This window comes from Oryzias latipes, chromosome 8 (assembly GCF_002234675.1).
Source record: "Oryzias latipes chromosome 8, ASM223467v1".
Classification (NCBI taxonomy): domain Eukaryota; kingdom Metazoa; phylum Chordata; class Actinopteri; order Beloniformes; family Adrianichthyidae; genus Oryzias; species Oryzias latipes.
The window spans coordinates 3,817,558-3,831,525 of NC_019866.2; the positions used below are offsets into that span (position 1 = coordinate 3,817,558).

The window sequence follows — 13,968 nt, forward strand, 5'->3', positions numbered from 1 at the left end:
TTATTTTTTTTCCTAAAATCAGCAAAATCCTAATCAAAAACCACTGGGAACGCTTTGACAACAGATCAAAACATGATCGGAGTGAGACTTTAAGACATTTAAGCTTATGGCATCTGTGTGAGGAAAACAGAAGTGACATCTGCTGCAGCAGGAAGACGCTCAAACATGAAGCTGTGTGTCTTTGCAGACATTTTCATGCTCATCGGTTTATGATAACGTATGACTCAGGTCCCACGAGAAAGACAAATGGATCCGGTGATCCGTTACTTTACATTCAATGTTTTTCTGGAGAAGCTTTTAATCGAATAAATGCAGTTACCTTTGTGAAATATTTAAATGTCTTTTTGAGTTATTTAGGCATAAATAAAAATATTTTTCACTGCAACATACAGATTTGAAGACAGGTTTAAAAATATAGACTTCAGTTTATTGCACAATCGTTGCTGGAGACTGAGGAGGAGGAGGAGGAGGAGGAGGAGAGTCTGTCTGTTACCCGGGATGCCAACGTTGGACGGCGAGTGTGTGAATGTTGCGCTGGCTTGTTCCTCCTCCTAGGTGGGGGGGGGGGGGGGGGGGGGGGGGCTGCAGCCAAGGCCCCGCCAGTGCAAAATCAATGGACTCCGCAGGTGGACTCCAACGCACGTTTACATACATGGTATGAATGTACGGAGGCCAGCGCTGACACGGCGACGCGCCGGTGAGCTGTGAGGACTGCGACAGCTTCCACTAGATGGAGGCACCATCCCTCAACCCTGCAGATATGAACAGACAGACTCTCCAGAAAGCTCCCTTCGTTATAAAAGAAAGGGCTGACCTCATGACCTGTACACATCGTCACATAATTCAAGTAGGCATAATAATTAATACATAACAAGACATATAGTCGTTATAAACAGGCTGTGAACAGGCTTTCCGGCACCTGCAGTGTTTAAAAAACAGGTTTAAGTCTTGTTGGAGACGCATTTTGGGTTGTTTTGTTCTTCTCAGTGAACAGACAAACAGAACAAAGCCAGTTTCTTTTCTGTACCGCGGTTCCTCCAGTTTGCCTGCAGTCTGCTACGAGGCCCACGGAGTGAGCAGACCGACCTGGAGCCGGCGTGCTTTCGGACGCCTCCCAGCCGCCGCTCGGACAGCACGTGTTGCAGCTACAGTTACGGCACCCTGAGCAGTGGGAGGCCCAGGGTGTAGGAGCCCGCCCGCCCGCCCGCCGTTTGGAGCCACACGCGTCCACTTGAACGGATCCTTCAGCTGATGATGCATAGACTGACCGAGTGCGGTCGAGAGGTATTCACATGCCTTGCTGTGGTCACAGTTTATACGAAGGTAAGCCTCTTTTTCCCAAACCTCCGTCATTTGTTTCTGTTTACAAATACGACTGATATGGACGCGTGTGGCCCCATCCCTCACTGTTTCCCACGAACGTGCATCCTTTCTTGCTTCCCTTCTTGTTAAAAAAAAAAAATCCTATAATGCCTTTTTCCTGTGTGTACATATAGATATATAGATCATCTAAATACACGTATTTACATGATGTATTTGGACTTTAAATATGAAGGAGATGCAAAATTCACTTAAACTAAAGCCCTTTAGAGAACAATGAACATATGGGATTTATAGAAGTGTCCTGCAGGGGGCGCCGCACTGTCCACCTCCAGCAGAGCAATGAGGACTAGACCCTTCTGTGTCCCAGCCGTCCAAGTTCATGCAACACTTTTCCCTTCAGGGGCCAACGATGCAGGAGTTTCTGCTCCGGCAGTGTCCAGTCCTGAACTCTGAGGGGCTTGTGGCTCACTACCAGCTTCTTAACTCATCAGTCAGCGTCAGCATCAGCGTCAGTGTCAGCGTGCAAACACCTCCGAAGCTGCGGGTCTGAAGCTGCTGTTAGCAAATGCTCATTTGAGATGGACGGTGAGGGGAGCCGCTTAGCCCCAATTCTGACTGTTGCAAAGGGAAACAAGTGCAAAGACCTTTTTTTTCCCAGACATTTTGACAATCAAATCATTTTTTAACAAATAAATATAACTCAATATTGCACCAAAAAGAAGAACAAACAAACAAACAGTGGATTTGCACAGCAGGAGGGTGAGGGGTTCATTCCTTACAGTCAAACTATTTAAAACCCTAAAATGTTCCAAAAGAAATGTGCAAAACCTTTTTCCACCTAAAGGATTTTCAAACTTTAAGCTACTATAAGTTAAAAGTATAAAAAATAGAAAGGATGTAAACATTTATGGCAGACACAAAATACAGCAGAGAGGTAAACGTCTGTTTTTTTAAGCAAAAATTTTGGGGAATTTTGGGGAGAAAAAAGTGCGTTTGGAGAAAACGTGGAGCAATTTTCCAGGTTATCAGCAGACAAATTCAGCCCATAATCTGCAAAAAAAGAAATCTCCTTTAAATTTCTTTTGACATGTTTCTCATGAAGTGCAATAGAAACACTTTTCAGACTAAAACAGCGTCTTCCTCTCACTTTCGGAAACATTTAGAATGAATGGAAGATTATATTCCTTTAGGTCTTTCAATGTAAAACGGGGACAAAGGTGTCTTCAATCATATTCCACAAAGCCCAAATGATTAAAACATTGCCAGATTTAACTCCTTGATGCCTAAATGTGCATCAAACCACTTTGGTTTCAAAATTACCTTAATTTTGCATCTATCTGAAACCAAGAATAAGTGATTTTTTTTTAATAGCTGGAAATACATTCAAGCATTAAGGGTTCTGAAACAGGCCTAATAAACTCTGGCCGACAGAGTCAATGCCTTGCTAAAGAGCTGGTGCACCGCAGAATGAACCCCTCGCCCGTATCCAGAGTAAAGACAGGTCACAGCGTGCTGCACACAGTGGCTGAAACTCATTAAAGTAAGAACTCAGCGGTGCTAGCGGGTTTAAATAGAGGTGATGTGGAGCAGTCAAGATATAGACGGAGCATGTGATATTATTATTTATCAACTGCAATAGCTGAAGCCTAAACTCAGCTTTTATCGTCGCAGAACTGCTCGGCCTTTACTCTTATTGCATTTTAGACGCTTTTCTCAAACTCTGCGTCTCTGTGCCACTGAAGCGGAGCGGCCTTCGTAAAACATCCAAATGACAAAAAGCGTTTCACGCTGCTGGAAAAGGTTTCCTGCGTCTCGGTGTAAAGGATCCGTCAGCTCGGTAGATCTTTAGGGATCTTTGCAGCGGCAAATGAATCAAACACTTCTGCCGGTTTGTACGAAACTATTTAGCAAATGAAGGCGAGCTTAAGCTTTGCCTCGAGAGACAATTACGCATTTGTTCGTACTTCTGAAGAAGAAAAAAAAGGAACGAATGAATCGTATCTCTGATGAGTCGGCGTTAGCTTGAGTTGGTAGCAGCCCCGTCTATCCACAATGACATCAAGATTGTATGAACTATTTTTCAATCTTCTGCTCACTTTTTGACATCTTAAAACAATCTCCTGCCGCCGAGAACTTTCAGAAAAACGGCACAGGAGAACATCTGAAGCGGAAAAGGTTTCTGTGCTTCCGAAGAAAAAGTTGGTCTCGACTTTTTATCCGTTTGCGGTGATTTGAAATGAAGCCAAACGATGTCGGTTCTACTTCTACACACATCTGACCTTTTACGAAGTTTTGCATATTTTCAGAGCTTCTTGTACGCTTTTCTAACATCTTGTTATAAAAACTAACCTAATGAGTAACTACACCTCCCTTTATTAGCTGTTAATTAAGGTAAATCTGAAAGGTTTTCCTCTGAAATGCAGAGAACCAGTAGATCTGTCATAAAACAATTCTATTATTGCAGTTCTTCCTTTTTTCTTGACGTTTTACCTGGAAAACTCCTCAAATTCTGTCATGAGAAGCGCTCCTAACTTTACAGTTGTATGCTCTGGCACACCTGTGCACACCTGTGTGAAAGATGCAGCAGTGGTGGGGGGGTGTGAATGCCTGTGAGTTCCCTGCGAACAAAGACGAGCGAAGGTGTGAACATTCGACGCAAAAGTACATGAGGTGAGACACTGTCCCACTGTTTTTACTCCCAAGGCACTCCCAGCCGCCCCCTGAGGTCCTCCGACGTTGAGTTCTGGCGTTCCTCGTCCGTAGGCGGGGGCTGGAATGAGGGGGTCAGTCGGAGGGACAGTTGTAGCTGTTGATCCACAGCAGGTCGTCCAGGACGCCCCAGTGCAGGTAGAGAATGGACCCCACCACCAGAACGTGCATGATCTGGTGGCTGTTGCACCAGTAGTCAAAGAGTCCCGGTCGGAAGCGCTCCGGGATGCGGGCGATGTTGATGACCCCGCCCAGCACGGCCAACGTGTCCATCGTGAGGAAGTGGCGGAGGGAGGTGGGGCTGCCGCCGCCGACGCCCACCCAGCGGAGCAGGAAGAAGGAGAAGCGGAACAGCGCCTGCCAGGCGAAGGAGCGCAGCCGCCGCACGCTGCTCCGGGCCGTGACGGCGCAGTAGATGGCGTGGCTGGACAGGAGGATGTAGACGAGCAGAGCCACGGTGCGGATGAAGGGGTAGCACAGCAGCGTGCTGTAGACGATGGGGAGAGCCCCTGAGGCAGGAAACAGACGGTCAGACAGACTCGCTTCTGATTCATCCTCAGCCAAAGTTACTGACCTAACGTCTTCTCTTTTCTACGACTCTCTCTCTTTTCGGCATCATCTACTCGGGTTTTCAGGTGAGGAACATAGTTTACGATCAAAAGATTCCCCTAAAAGCAGCAAAAGTCATTTATGGCTCAGTTCATGTTTGGAGTCATGAAGACAAAATCCCAAACTGTTGTTTCATTTCATCCGTTTCAGTCATGTGAAAGAAAAATAAAGTTAAAACAAATAAAAATCAAACATTTTCATTCAGACTCAAATAAAACTAAATGTTTAGATTTTAAAATGACAAAGAGGATCTAAAAGGTCATATACATTTTTTTAAGCTGAAACAATGATCATTTATGTTCTCTGGTTCTAAAACATTATCTAAATTGATTCATTAAAGGCTCTTCTATTCCTCTATTGTGGCTAATTAGCTTTGAAAAAAATTCTAACCAGTTGAATACACAATGGTTTGGTAGTTAAGGTCAATTTATTTGAATTATGAAAATGTTTTCTCGTGATGGAAAAAAAACATAAAAAGAGTAAAATTGTGTATTTTCTTGATTCAAATCACTGTGAATCAGGAGCAAATGAAAAAATACAGTTTGAATAAGCTTATAGGTGTGACGTAGAACCAAAGATGCATCCAAGAAAGATCCATGTGTGTCTTTGCTTTCCTCATTTGATCTGGTTCCAAATTTTGGCTAAAAAAACAGCACAATGGGAACGCTTTGAAAATAGATCAAAAGAGGATCGAACATCCGAATGTCTACATTCGGTCCACTGCTCATGAGTGGGTCTTTGAGTGCGTTTCTTTTTATTTCTTTTGAGATTGTAAACAAGCAAGCAAAATAAAAGGTTGAATCTACTGTCAGTGGTTAGAAGAAGCTTCAAAGTCCTACTCCGATCTTCTGTTCCATCAAAGTGTCTAGTTACTGTTCAGAGGCAGCGTTCACATGTATAGATTTTTTGATTCCATAGCAGTGTTGCTTATGTTCAATAGTAAAAGAAGAAAAAAAGTGAACCCAAGTCATCGAGACAGAAAACGTTGAACTCCTGCTGCAGCAGGAAGTTGTGATTGGACTCTGGTGTATTTTATTTTGAGAGGAACTTGTATCCACTTCTGTCAAAAGTCAAATTCATTAAGAAAAATCACATTTGACATAGTAAAAAAAAAGTGTTTTTTTTAAAGGAATGTTCCACTATTACAGTCTTTTTGTTGTTGTTGTGGTTTTTGATGGTTAAGATGGTTGAATTGATATTACTTCACTTGCTCAAAAAGTTTATTCATGATTTTTCCTAATGAAACTTAATTTGCACATATTTTTAACTTTTGATACTTGATCCATTTTTGCTATGAAGATTTTTGAAACAGTTACAATAATTACAATTATTTTTTAATCATGTTAATGATTTTTCTAATGAATATAATCTGCATATATTTTAGATAACTGATCTACATTTGCCATGTTGATTTCTAAAATAGTTATGTCTATTCTTACATAATAATTAAGTAATTCATCTTTGTCATGTGCTTTATTGATACCTAAGGATTCTTTATCTTGTCTGATAAAACCAGATAATGATAAATCATGTAATAAAATGGTTACGGTAGAACAGATATGGGATTATATAAGTTCCCGTCCTTCCCCTCCCTTTAAGCAATATTTATTAATATGTCTAATTATCCTAAGTTTGATTAGTTATTGTATTAATGTCTAACTGATGATTGTATTGTTTTTGTGTATTATTCTAACTTGATTGCTTGAAATAAACCATTTCAAATCAAATAAAAAACTAATACTCTTTTAACTCAGATATTGTAAATGTTAAAAGTTGAATGAATGTAAATGAAAGGCCACAAAAACATAAAGTTTCTCTAAGTCATCGCACATCATCAACCAAACCTCTAAACTACATTTTCTTGCTGAAATACAATCAGCATTTGTGATGTAAATCCATAAATATATAATCCTGCTGTTCTGTTCTGAAAACAGCATGCAGATGTAGGGTTAGACGGATCATTTTTTACATGGACCCCTGCTCCGCGGCGGAGCGCTGCGCAGTGAATTGTGCTGTCGGATCAATACTTGTACACCTCCAAAGCAAAACGTTTGCTCACTAAGTCACTGGCGATCGATAAACCCTCGAAGCAAACAGGTCAGCAATAAAAAAGAGGCACCTGACCGTGAACCTGGAGCGACGGGCCAATCTGAGGACTCACCCAGTGTGTTGATCATGCAGATGCCACACACGTCCAGCTTCAGGAGGGTGTGGTAGACCGGCTCCCCTCCCTCGTGGTTCATGAACAGGTGATAGAGCACGGAGCCCAGCTGGGGCGACAGGCAGGCCAGGAAGTGCACCACCCCCAGCCAGGTGACGCTGATTTGAGACCAGGGGATGTTGAGGGGCAGAAGCACCAAGAAGCAAACCAAAGGGATGCCTGGGAGAAAACGCAAGGCTTATTAATGCTTTTCAAGATGGGAGGGGGGCCCTTCAAGTGGACGGGACCGTGGGAAAGGAGGCGACAGGATGTCAAATTCTCACAGAAAAGCTCCACAATTCTGCCGTTCACACCGGGCGGATGACGCTTTTAGCTAGAGCTGCACGATATGAGGAAAACCCGCGATATTAGTGATCAATATCGCAACGATGATATAACTTGCGAAAAATTAACAACAAAAACATTTCCATTTCACTGCAAAAGTTTAATTTAAATAAGAGTCAAAATACTCTAAATTTTTCTCCAAAGGACCCTCGTATAATTAGGAGGGCAACATCTAACATAAAAGCTCCATCTGATTGGTCAACAACGTGAAGGGCTCCATCTGATTGGTCAAATGGATAAAGAAATTTATTCAATTCATTAAATAGTTCAAGTTGCTAGAAGATTGTTTTAGCACAATTAAGGTTTACCATTTATTGCGATTTTTGCCGACTTTTGCGATATGGATATTGCACAGCTTGAAATCGCGATAACGATAAATTTGCGATTTATTGTGCAGGCCTAATTTTAGCGTAAGCTGACTGAACTTTTAACACGTAGACGGTCATAAAACAGTGACGTGAGACGTAAACGTGAGTTTGGAACGAGGAATCCTGCATTTACGCTCATTTACACAGACTTTTCGTTGGAAGGGGTCAAGAGCGGTGTGAGCGTATAAAGAGCCCATCGCATGAAAATCGTGTTTAAAACATGTTCTTGTAGCATTTTTCTGATGATGGACAGCATGGATAAAGAAGATTCAGCTCAAAATCAAATAGTTCTGAATCCAGTGCAAACGTTTGAAAAAGATCAAAGAAAATACGGTGGGGGGGGGGGCAGAAGGTCCCTGCTCTGCTCCATTCTGATGCATCCACTTGCGGACAAACAGATCCGTGAACGATAGCATTTTTATTGCACCGCTAATGTAATGTTGGTGGTGTGAGGGGCTTTAGGCTAGAAAGAGAGCGAGTTCTGAGCAAGGGGAAGGGGAAAAGGGGCGGGGTTGTTCCATGCCCACAACTCAGAGCCAAATTCCAAATGAGCTACTGCCGCTCTGTAGAAACTATGTCTGAGAAAATTCGGGTTTTTTTTGTATTTTAGCTAAAAACAGCATAAACATCATTAAAAGACCATACGGGATGTTTTTACAATAAATTAAAAGATGATCAGAGTGGGACAGTAAAACCACTGAAATGACGCTCCTAGAACCAAAATAAAGTTCCAATTAGGCTTTTATTTTGAAAGAGCCAAACCCTGTGTTGTTCCATTCATTCCCTGCTTGACACTGAAATCCACACCTTGAAATTGCATCCATAAATAATCTTCATCCACTGTTGCTGCACATATGAGGTCGCACACTCCACGCTCTCCTCTGCCGCTCGAGCCGCCCGCTCCCAAAGTCGGAGCTTTTTGTCCCGAGCAGGTGATGCACCCAACACCATCTATGGTCGCGTCTATTTCAAGTGCCATGTCCCTGCTCCCCCCCACGCTGGTCCTGAGCCAAGCCGACAAAGTCAGGCGTGGACGGTCCATCTTGAAGCCTGCAGGCTTTTTTTTCTCTGTTCGTATGCAAAGCAAGGCAGCACCTGAAGCTTAATGTTACATCATGGAGGCTCCACCTGAGCGGATCGGCATTGTTAATTCACCAACTTCCAAACGTGAAGGTATCAGGACGGGGCTGTCGGTGAGGGTCAGATGGCTACGCTGAACTGTAGTTAAGAGTTTGCAGGTGAGCCCGGATCATGACAGGCGCTGCTGTCACCTGAGTGACCGCCGGCACGCCTGACAGCCCCACCTGGAGAATTTCAGACATGATACTGCTGAGCGCGCTGCGGACAACCGTCCATGAGGAGGAATAGAGAAAGCAGAAGAAGAAACAAATGTGTGCTTTTGTCAAGAATAAACACAGAAAAAATAGCTCCTGTTTATCTTTGGCTGCAAAGATTGTTAATATAAACTCCGACTTGCATTAAATTATTATAAATATTGTGAGAAAATAAGCTAACAATGACATTTGGGGCCAAAGCAAAACTTCTCTAAAGCTTTTTCTCTTTCAAATAAATAAAAAATCCTTTAATTCATCATTAAATTCCAACATAAAACGAATAAAATACCTAGTATTTACCACAACTTTATATCATTTTTGTTTTACACACCAACATCTGGACTGCAAAGCTCACAGCAAAGGATTTGGGGCTAAAAGATTCTGCTAAAATGATGCAGAAGAGATGGAAAAGTCCACAGAAGCTGACCAATCAGAGCTGATGAGCCAATCTGGAAAATGTTTGTACCTTTTCCTGGGAGTGACTAGTTTGATTTATTTATGTAGCCGTTGTTTAACCAGATCCACAGATCTCTTTTTCAAAGGAGCCCTGGTCTAAAGGGAAATTACTGCACAACCCAGACATTTCATCTACAAAACATCCCAGTGGAAATAAAGCCACAGGATGTATTTCAACTTTTTTTATATATATATATTAAATCAACAACCACAATATAAGATGAGCAACAACCTTCAAAGGAATTTCAGCTTTTGGGAGAAACAGTGTATTAGGGCATGTACGGATGATTATTTTTTATTTTAAAACTGCTAAAAACAAGAAGGTTAAGGTGAAAAAAATAAGGCAGAAAAACATCCCATTTATGTAAGAAATAGATCTTTCAGGATTTTATGATGCTCAAAATTTAAACTCTATTAACTTTATGACATTATCATTATGTCAAACAAAAAAAAAAATTTAGCCATTTTGGTCATGAAATGATAAATTAAGAAAGATATTAAAAAAAAGTCCACCCTAACATTGATCAGTTAGTTAGTAACACAACTATTACATGAAGCTACAATGTTAAATTAGAAATTCTACAAGAACCGATATAAATCTATATTTGCTATGTTTTCTCATTAAAACAACAACTAAATAAGTCAAATTTTGAACTCCAACATTCAATTTGCAATAAAACGTATTTTCATTAAATGTTGTTAAATTGTATATCCAAAAACAAAATGTATTATTAAAAAAATAAAAATAAAGTCTTCTTTTTGTCTTTTTGACACAAACTGCCTTAAAAGAACATTAATCTATAGAACTGATCATTTTATTTTTTTAAATAAAGATTGATTTAATTTTTTTAAAACCCAGCCTAACGTTTTAAAAGAAAAAAACAATGATTACAAAAACAGTTTAATCATTTAACTTTTAAGGCTATTAGTGTTGAAACTCTTACTTATGAAAGAATAAAATAATATTTCTCCATTTAGACTCAGTAATGTGGTGTGGTGTAAAATAAAATGCAAAAATAAACTTTTGTCTACTGATCTGTCTAAAATTAGTCAAAGACCCACTCCGATGATCCTTTGATCTATTTTCAAAGCGTTTTTTAATTATGATTGCACAGTTTTTAGACAAAATCTAAAATCTGTGTCGTTTTCTAGGACTTAGTTTCTGCAGAGCGGCAGGAGTTCATTAGAAACTCACCTCTGAGTTGTGGGCAGGACTGTTGGTGCAAGTAAGCCCCGCCCCCATTTCCTGTCATCTATCTGTTTACGTGCTCTCCCGCTAGTTTACAGCTCCTTACCACCTCCAACCTAACATTACTATGTGGCCGTACAGTTTGGAGCCAGATTCCAGCTCAGAAGAGGAAAACAAAGATGTACATGAATCTATGTGTCTGCAAGTGGATGCATCGGAATGGAGCAGGGCAGGGCCGTTTTACGCATTGACTGTATAATAGAACTGGACTGAGCGCGTGTGACTTCAACCATAGAAAATACCATACCTCCATTTAAATGAAGTACATTCGGTCACCATTTTTCCGTGATACAACCACGTTGGAGCCAGACGTCAATCACTGATCTGAGTTGGTCTGAGTCAGCGTTTCTATGGTAACAGCTGTTGGCTTTTGGGAGTTTGCTGAAAGCGGCTCAGGAGAATCCATCAATGAAACGTTTGAGGTGGGAACCACTGGCTTTTACTGAGGCATCTGATTGGTCAGTGATTAACTTAGGATAAAGAAAAAATAAAAGAAGATAAGAAAAGTTATTCTGACAAAAGTTATGATTGAGTAATAGCTGTTTAATTCTCTATAGAAGTCTATGGGATTTTGGCTTCTTGGAGCCAGAAAGTACTTCCTGTTTCAGTCCAGTTCCCATATACAGTCAATGGTTTTACATCACAGCTACAGCTTTTTCATGTTTTCGTCTGCTCCTGAATCACAACGATTTGAATAAAGAAATACTCAAAAAACGCCCCTCTCTCTTTTTTAAATAATCTTTCTATTGGTCCCGCATCTGATCCGCCGCTCACCGTGAGTGTAGATGTTCCCCAGCTCATTGTGCAGGTAGAACAGGCTCCGGATGCAGTCCTGCACGGAGGAGCTCGGCCGGTATCCCGTCAGGACGTATCTGTTGAACTGGAGGTGCGGAGGGGAGTTCGCCCAGTCCAGCAGCCGGGGTCCGTTCAGAAAAGCCATGGCAAACAGGACCGTTAGGAGGACTCCGCCGAACAAGTAGAACCTCGCCTGCAGCCCTATGTACACGCCCAGTAGAACTACTGCCACCCAAACCTTGTTGGATAACATTGGTCTCGGTTGTTTCTTAATTTGTTAAAAAAAATGTGTTTAAAGTCCGTTAGCCGCCTAGCACCGCGCTAGCATGCTCCTGTCAAGTCCTCTCGGCGCGTCCCGCCGCTGCTTGCATCCAAAGCCCGGTCCCTGTGCGAGCGTCATCCCCAAGGATGGAGACAGACACGGCCGGCAGCGGAGGGCATGGCTCCGGATGCTCATCCCGCTCGGCATCCGTGGATCGTCGGAGCCTCACAGATGTGCTTCCAGAGACGGGAACGGCCAGCGCTCATGGCGACTCTTTCCCTTCCTCGTTCGTTAGCATTCCAGCGCAGAGGAACTGTCTTGATGATCGGGGATGCTGCGAGCGCCGCGCGGACACCCGACTCCAGAGGATGCTAGCTCGATCCTTCCAGCGGTCAGATTTACAGCGGAGGACTAGTAGCTGCACGAAAATCCAGAGCAGACAGGAGGTTCAGCCGCGGATGTTAGTAACAGATAACGGGAAAAAAATAAATAAATAAAAATGCGGGTTCGGAGCGGTAATTTTGAAGGACTCAGCTAGCAAGCCGGCAGATGGCTACCGATGTCCGGCGCGCGTGAGGATAAGAACATTTCTCCGAACCCACATGACCCGGTCCGCGAAGCGGGTATCTATTTTCGCCTCCACACGTTGATCTGTCTGAATATCTTCCTCCCAAATATTACAGTGACAGTCTTCCTTTGGAGCGGAACCCTCTTTAGCGGCCTCAAGTCCCCACACATCTCCTCAGGTTTTCTGATTCTTTAAATAAGAACCACCGCACTTCCGGTTTATGTTTTCAAAATAAAACACGCTTCATAGAACATGCCAGATTGTTTGGTCATTTCAACAGATAGCACGTGGAAGACAATGAAACTATGTTAGTAACTCACTAAATATATTTTAAATGTTTTTTTAAACGTTTTTTTTTAGTTGTATCTTTTTATGGAACTACGACTTTTTTAGATGTATGTGTGAAATAAGGAGTATCGTTATGCTCATTTTTTCTAAATGCTTAATAAACTGAAATTTTCCTTCATTTTATTTCATTTATTTATTTATTAGAATTTTAGATCAAAAAATGGGGAAAAACTGAACCATACACTTGTCAGAAGTCAGAGCTCTGTCTCCCCCTCTGGTCATCAGCAGGAACTGTCTCCTGAGTTCTACCACACTACAGCTCCCAGCATCCCCAGCACTCACTTCCTGGATACTGCACACCTGACTCTCATACATTCAATTAACCACGACATACTCAAGCACTGCAATGAGCTAAGTTCAGTGCAGAGTATTGTTTGTGCTACTCTGCCTTCCTTACCGAGCATAATATTTGGACCTGATCTTCTGTCTCCTGACCCGGTATCTGACTCAGTTTGCCTTCCACCTGCCCCGACTCTCACCTGGATCTTGACTACCCTGTCTCTCCTCTGATGATCTAATGCCTGCTATTGACTCCTTTGTGGACTTTTAGCTCAGCTAAAAAAACTGCTGCATTTTCATCCAGCCATCTGCCTGTTCTTGTGACAATACTACATAGGCATACTACAAAGCCACATAATTATCCCCCCCCCCCCCCCCCCCCAGAAAAAAGAAAATGTCCAGACAAATGCAAAATAATCTCAACGGGACTCAAAACTATTCAGTGTAACCACAAAAATGTACAAAATAAAACAAGCACTGATATTAAATAATCCACAAAAGGCAGTTTATCTGGTATTTACTCCAGTTTTATTGAAAATATATAACCAGCTGTGTTAGGGAGAAGGATTTCCAACTTTGCAAAAAATTATAGACCAAAATTATACTTAGCTAATGGGCAGAGTTGTAAACTTACACCCTTAAAACACAACAGGAAAATGTAGGTCAAGTGATTACAAAACATGTCTGTTCTGCAGTTAACTATATTTTTGGGCTTTGTTTGGGCCTGTCTCTTTCTCAGAGCCTCTAAACCAGCAGTCTGCAAACTTCAACACCAAAAAATACATTTGGGCCAATTCCTCTCAGACAAGAACCCTGTGGAGCTGCAAAGTCTTACTTATAAACATTTGACACAGTTTTGTAATAACGTTGCTCATGCCATATATAAATAAAATGTTGCTTTTGTCATTAATAAAATGTAAAATATGAAAACAAAATGTGTGTGTTTCTAAATTTAAAGACTTTTTTTTACTTTTTCCAGAACGTCGTGTGAAATCTTTTTTATAATTGGACACCCTGTGTAACAAAGGATAATTTCACTGTAGGATATGTACGCCAACATTTTGAATGGCTTTTTCTCTAGTGACAGCTTAACTGTACCTTCGAGTGCTGTCATCTTTCTTCT

At 41.7% G+C, this 13,968-nt stretch overlaps 1 protein-coding gene across 1 annotated transcript; it reads right to left on the bottom strand.

Annotated features, from left to right (window-relative positions):
- Window positions 1-405: 405 nt before the first annotated feature.
- LOC101165805 (progestin and adipoQ receptor family member 4) lies at window positions 406-12,691 on the bottom strand. Its single transcript, XM_004071232.4, has 3 exons — window positions 11,368-12,691; window positions 6,803-7,021; window positions 406-4,541 (listed from the first exon to the last, which is right to left on the bottom strand). The coding sequence occupies exons 1-3, from the start codon at window positions 11,639-11,641 to the stop codon at window positions 4,108-4,110; spliced, it is 927 nt and encodes a 308-aa protein (XP_004071280.1). The 5' UTR covers window positions 11,642-12,691; the 3' UTR covers window positions 406-4,107.
- Window positions 12,692-13,968: the final 1,277 nt, after the last annotated feature.

Coding starts and splice junctions, on each gene's coding strand:
- LOC101165805 (XM_004071232.4), bottom strand. CDS start 11,641: ATGTTATCCAACAAGGTTTGGGTGGCAGTAGTTCTACTGGGCGTGTAC. Junction 7,022..11,367: donor GGGGAACATCTACACTCACG/GTGAGCGGCGGA, acceptor GTTTTCTCCCAG/GCATCCCTTTGGTTTGCTTC. Junction 4,542..6,802: donor CTGCATGATCAACACACTGG/GTGAGTCCTCAG, acceptor TTCCTGCCTCAG/GGGCTCTCCCCATCGTCTAC.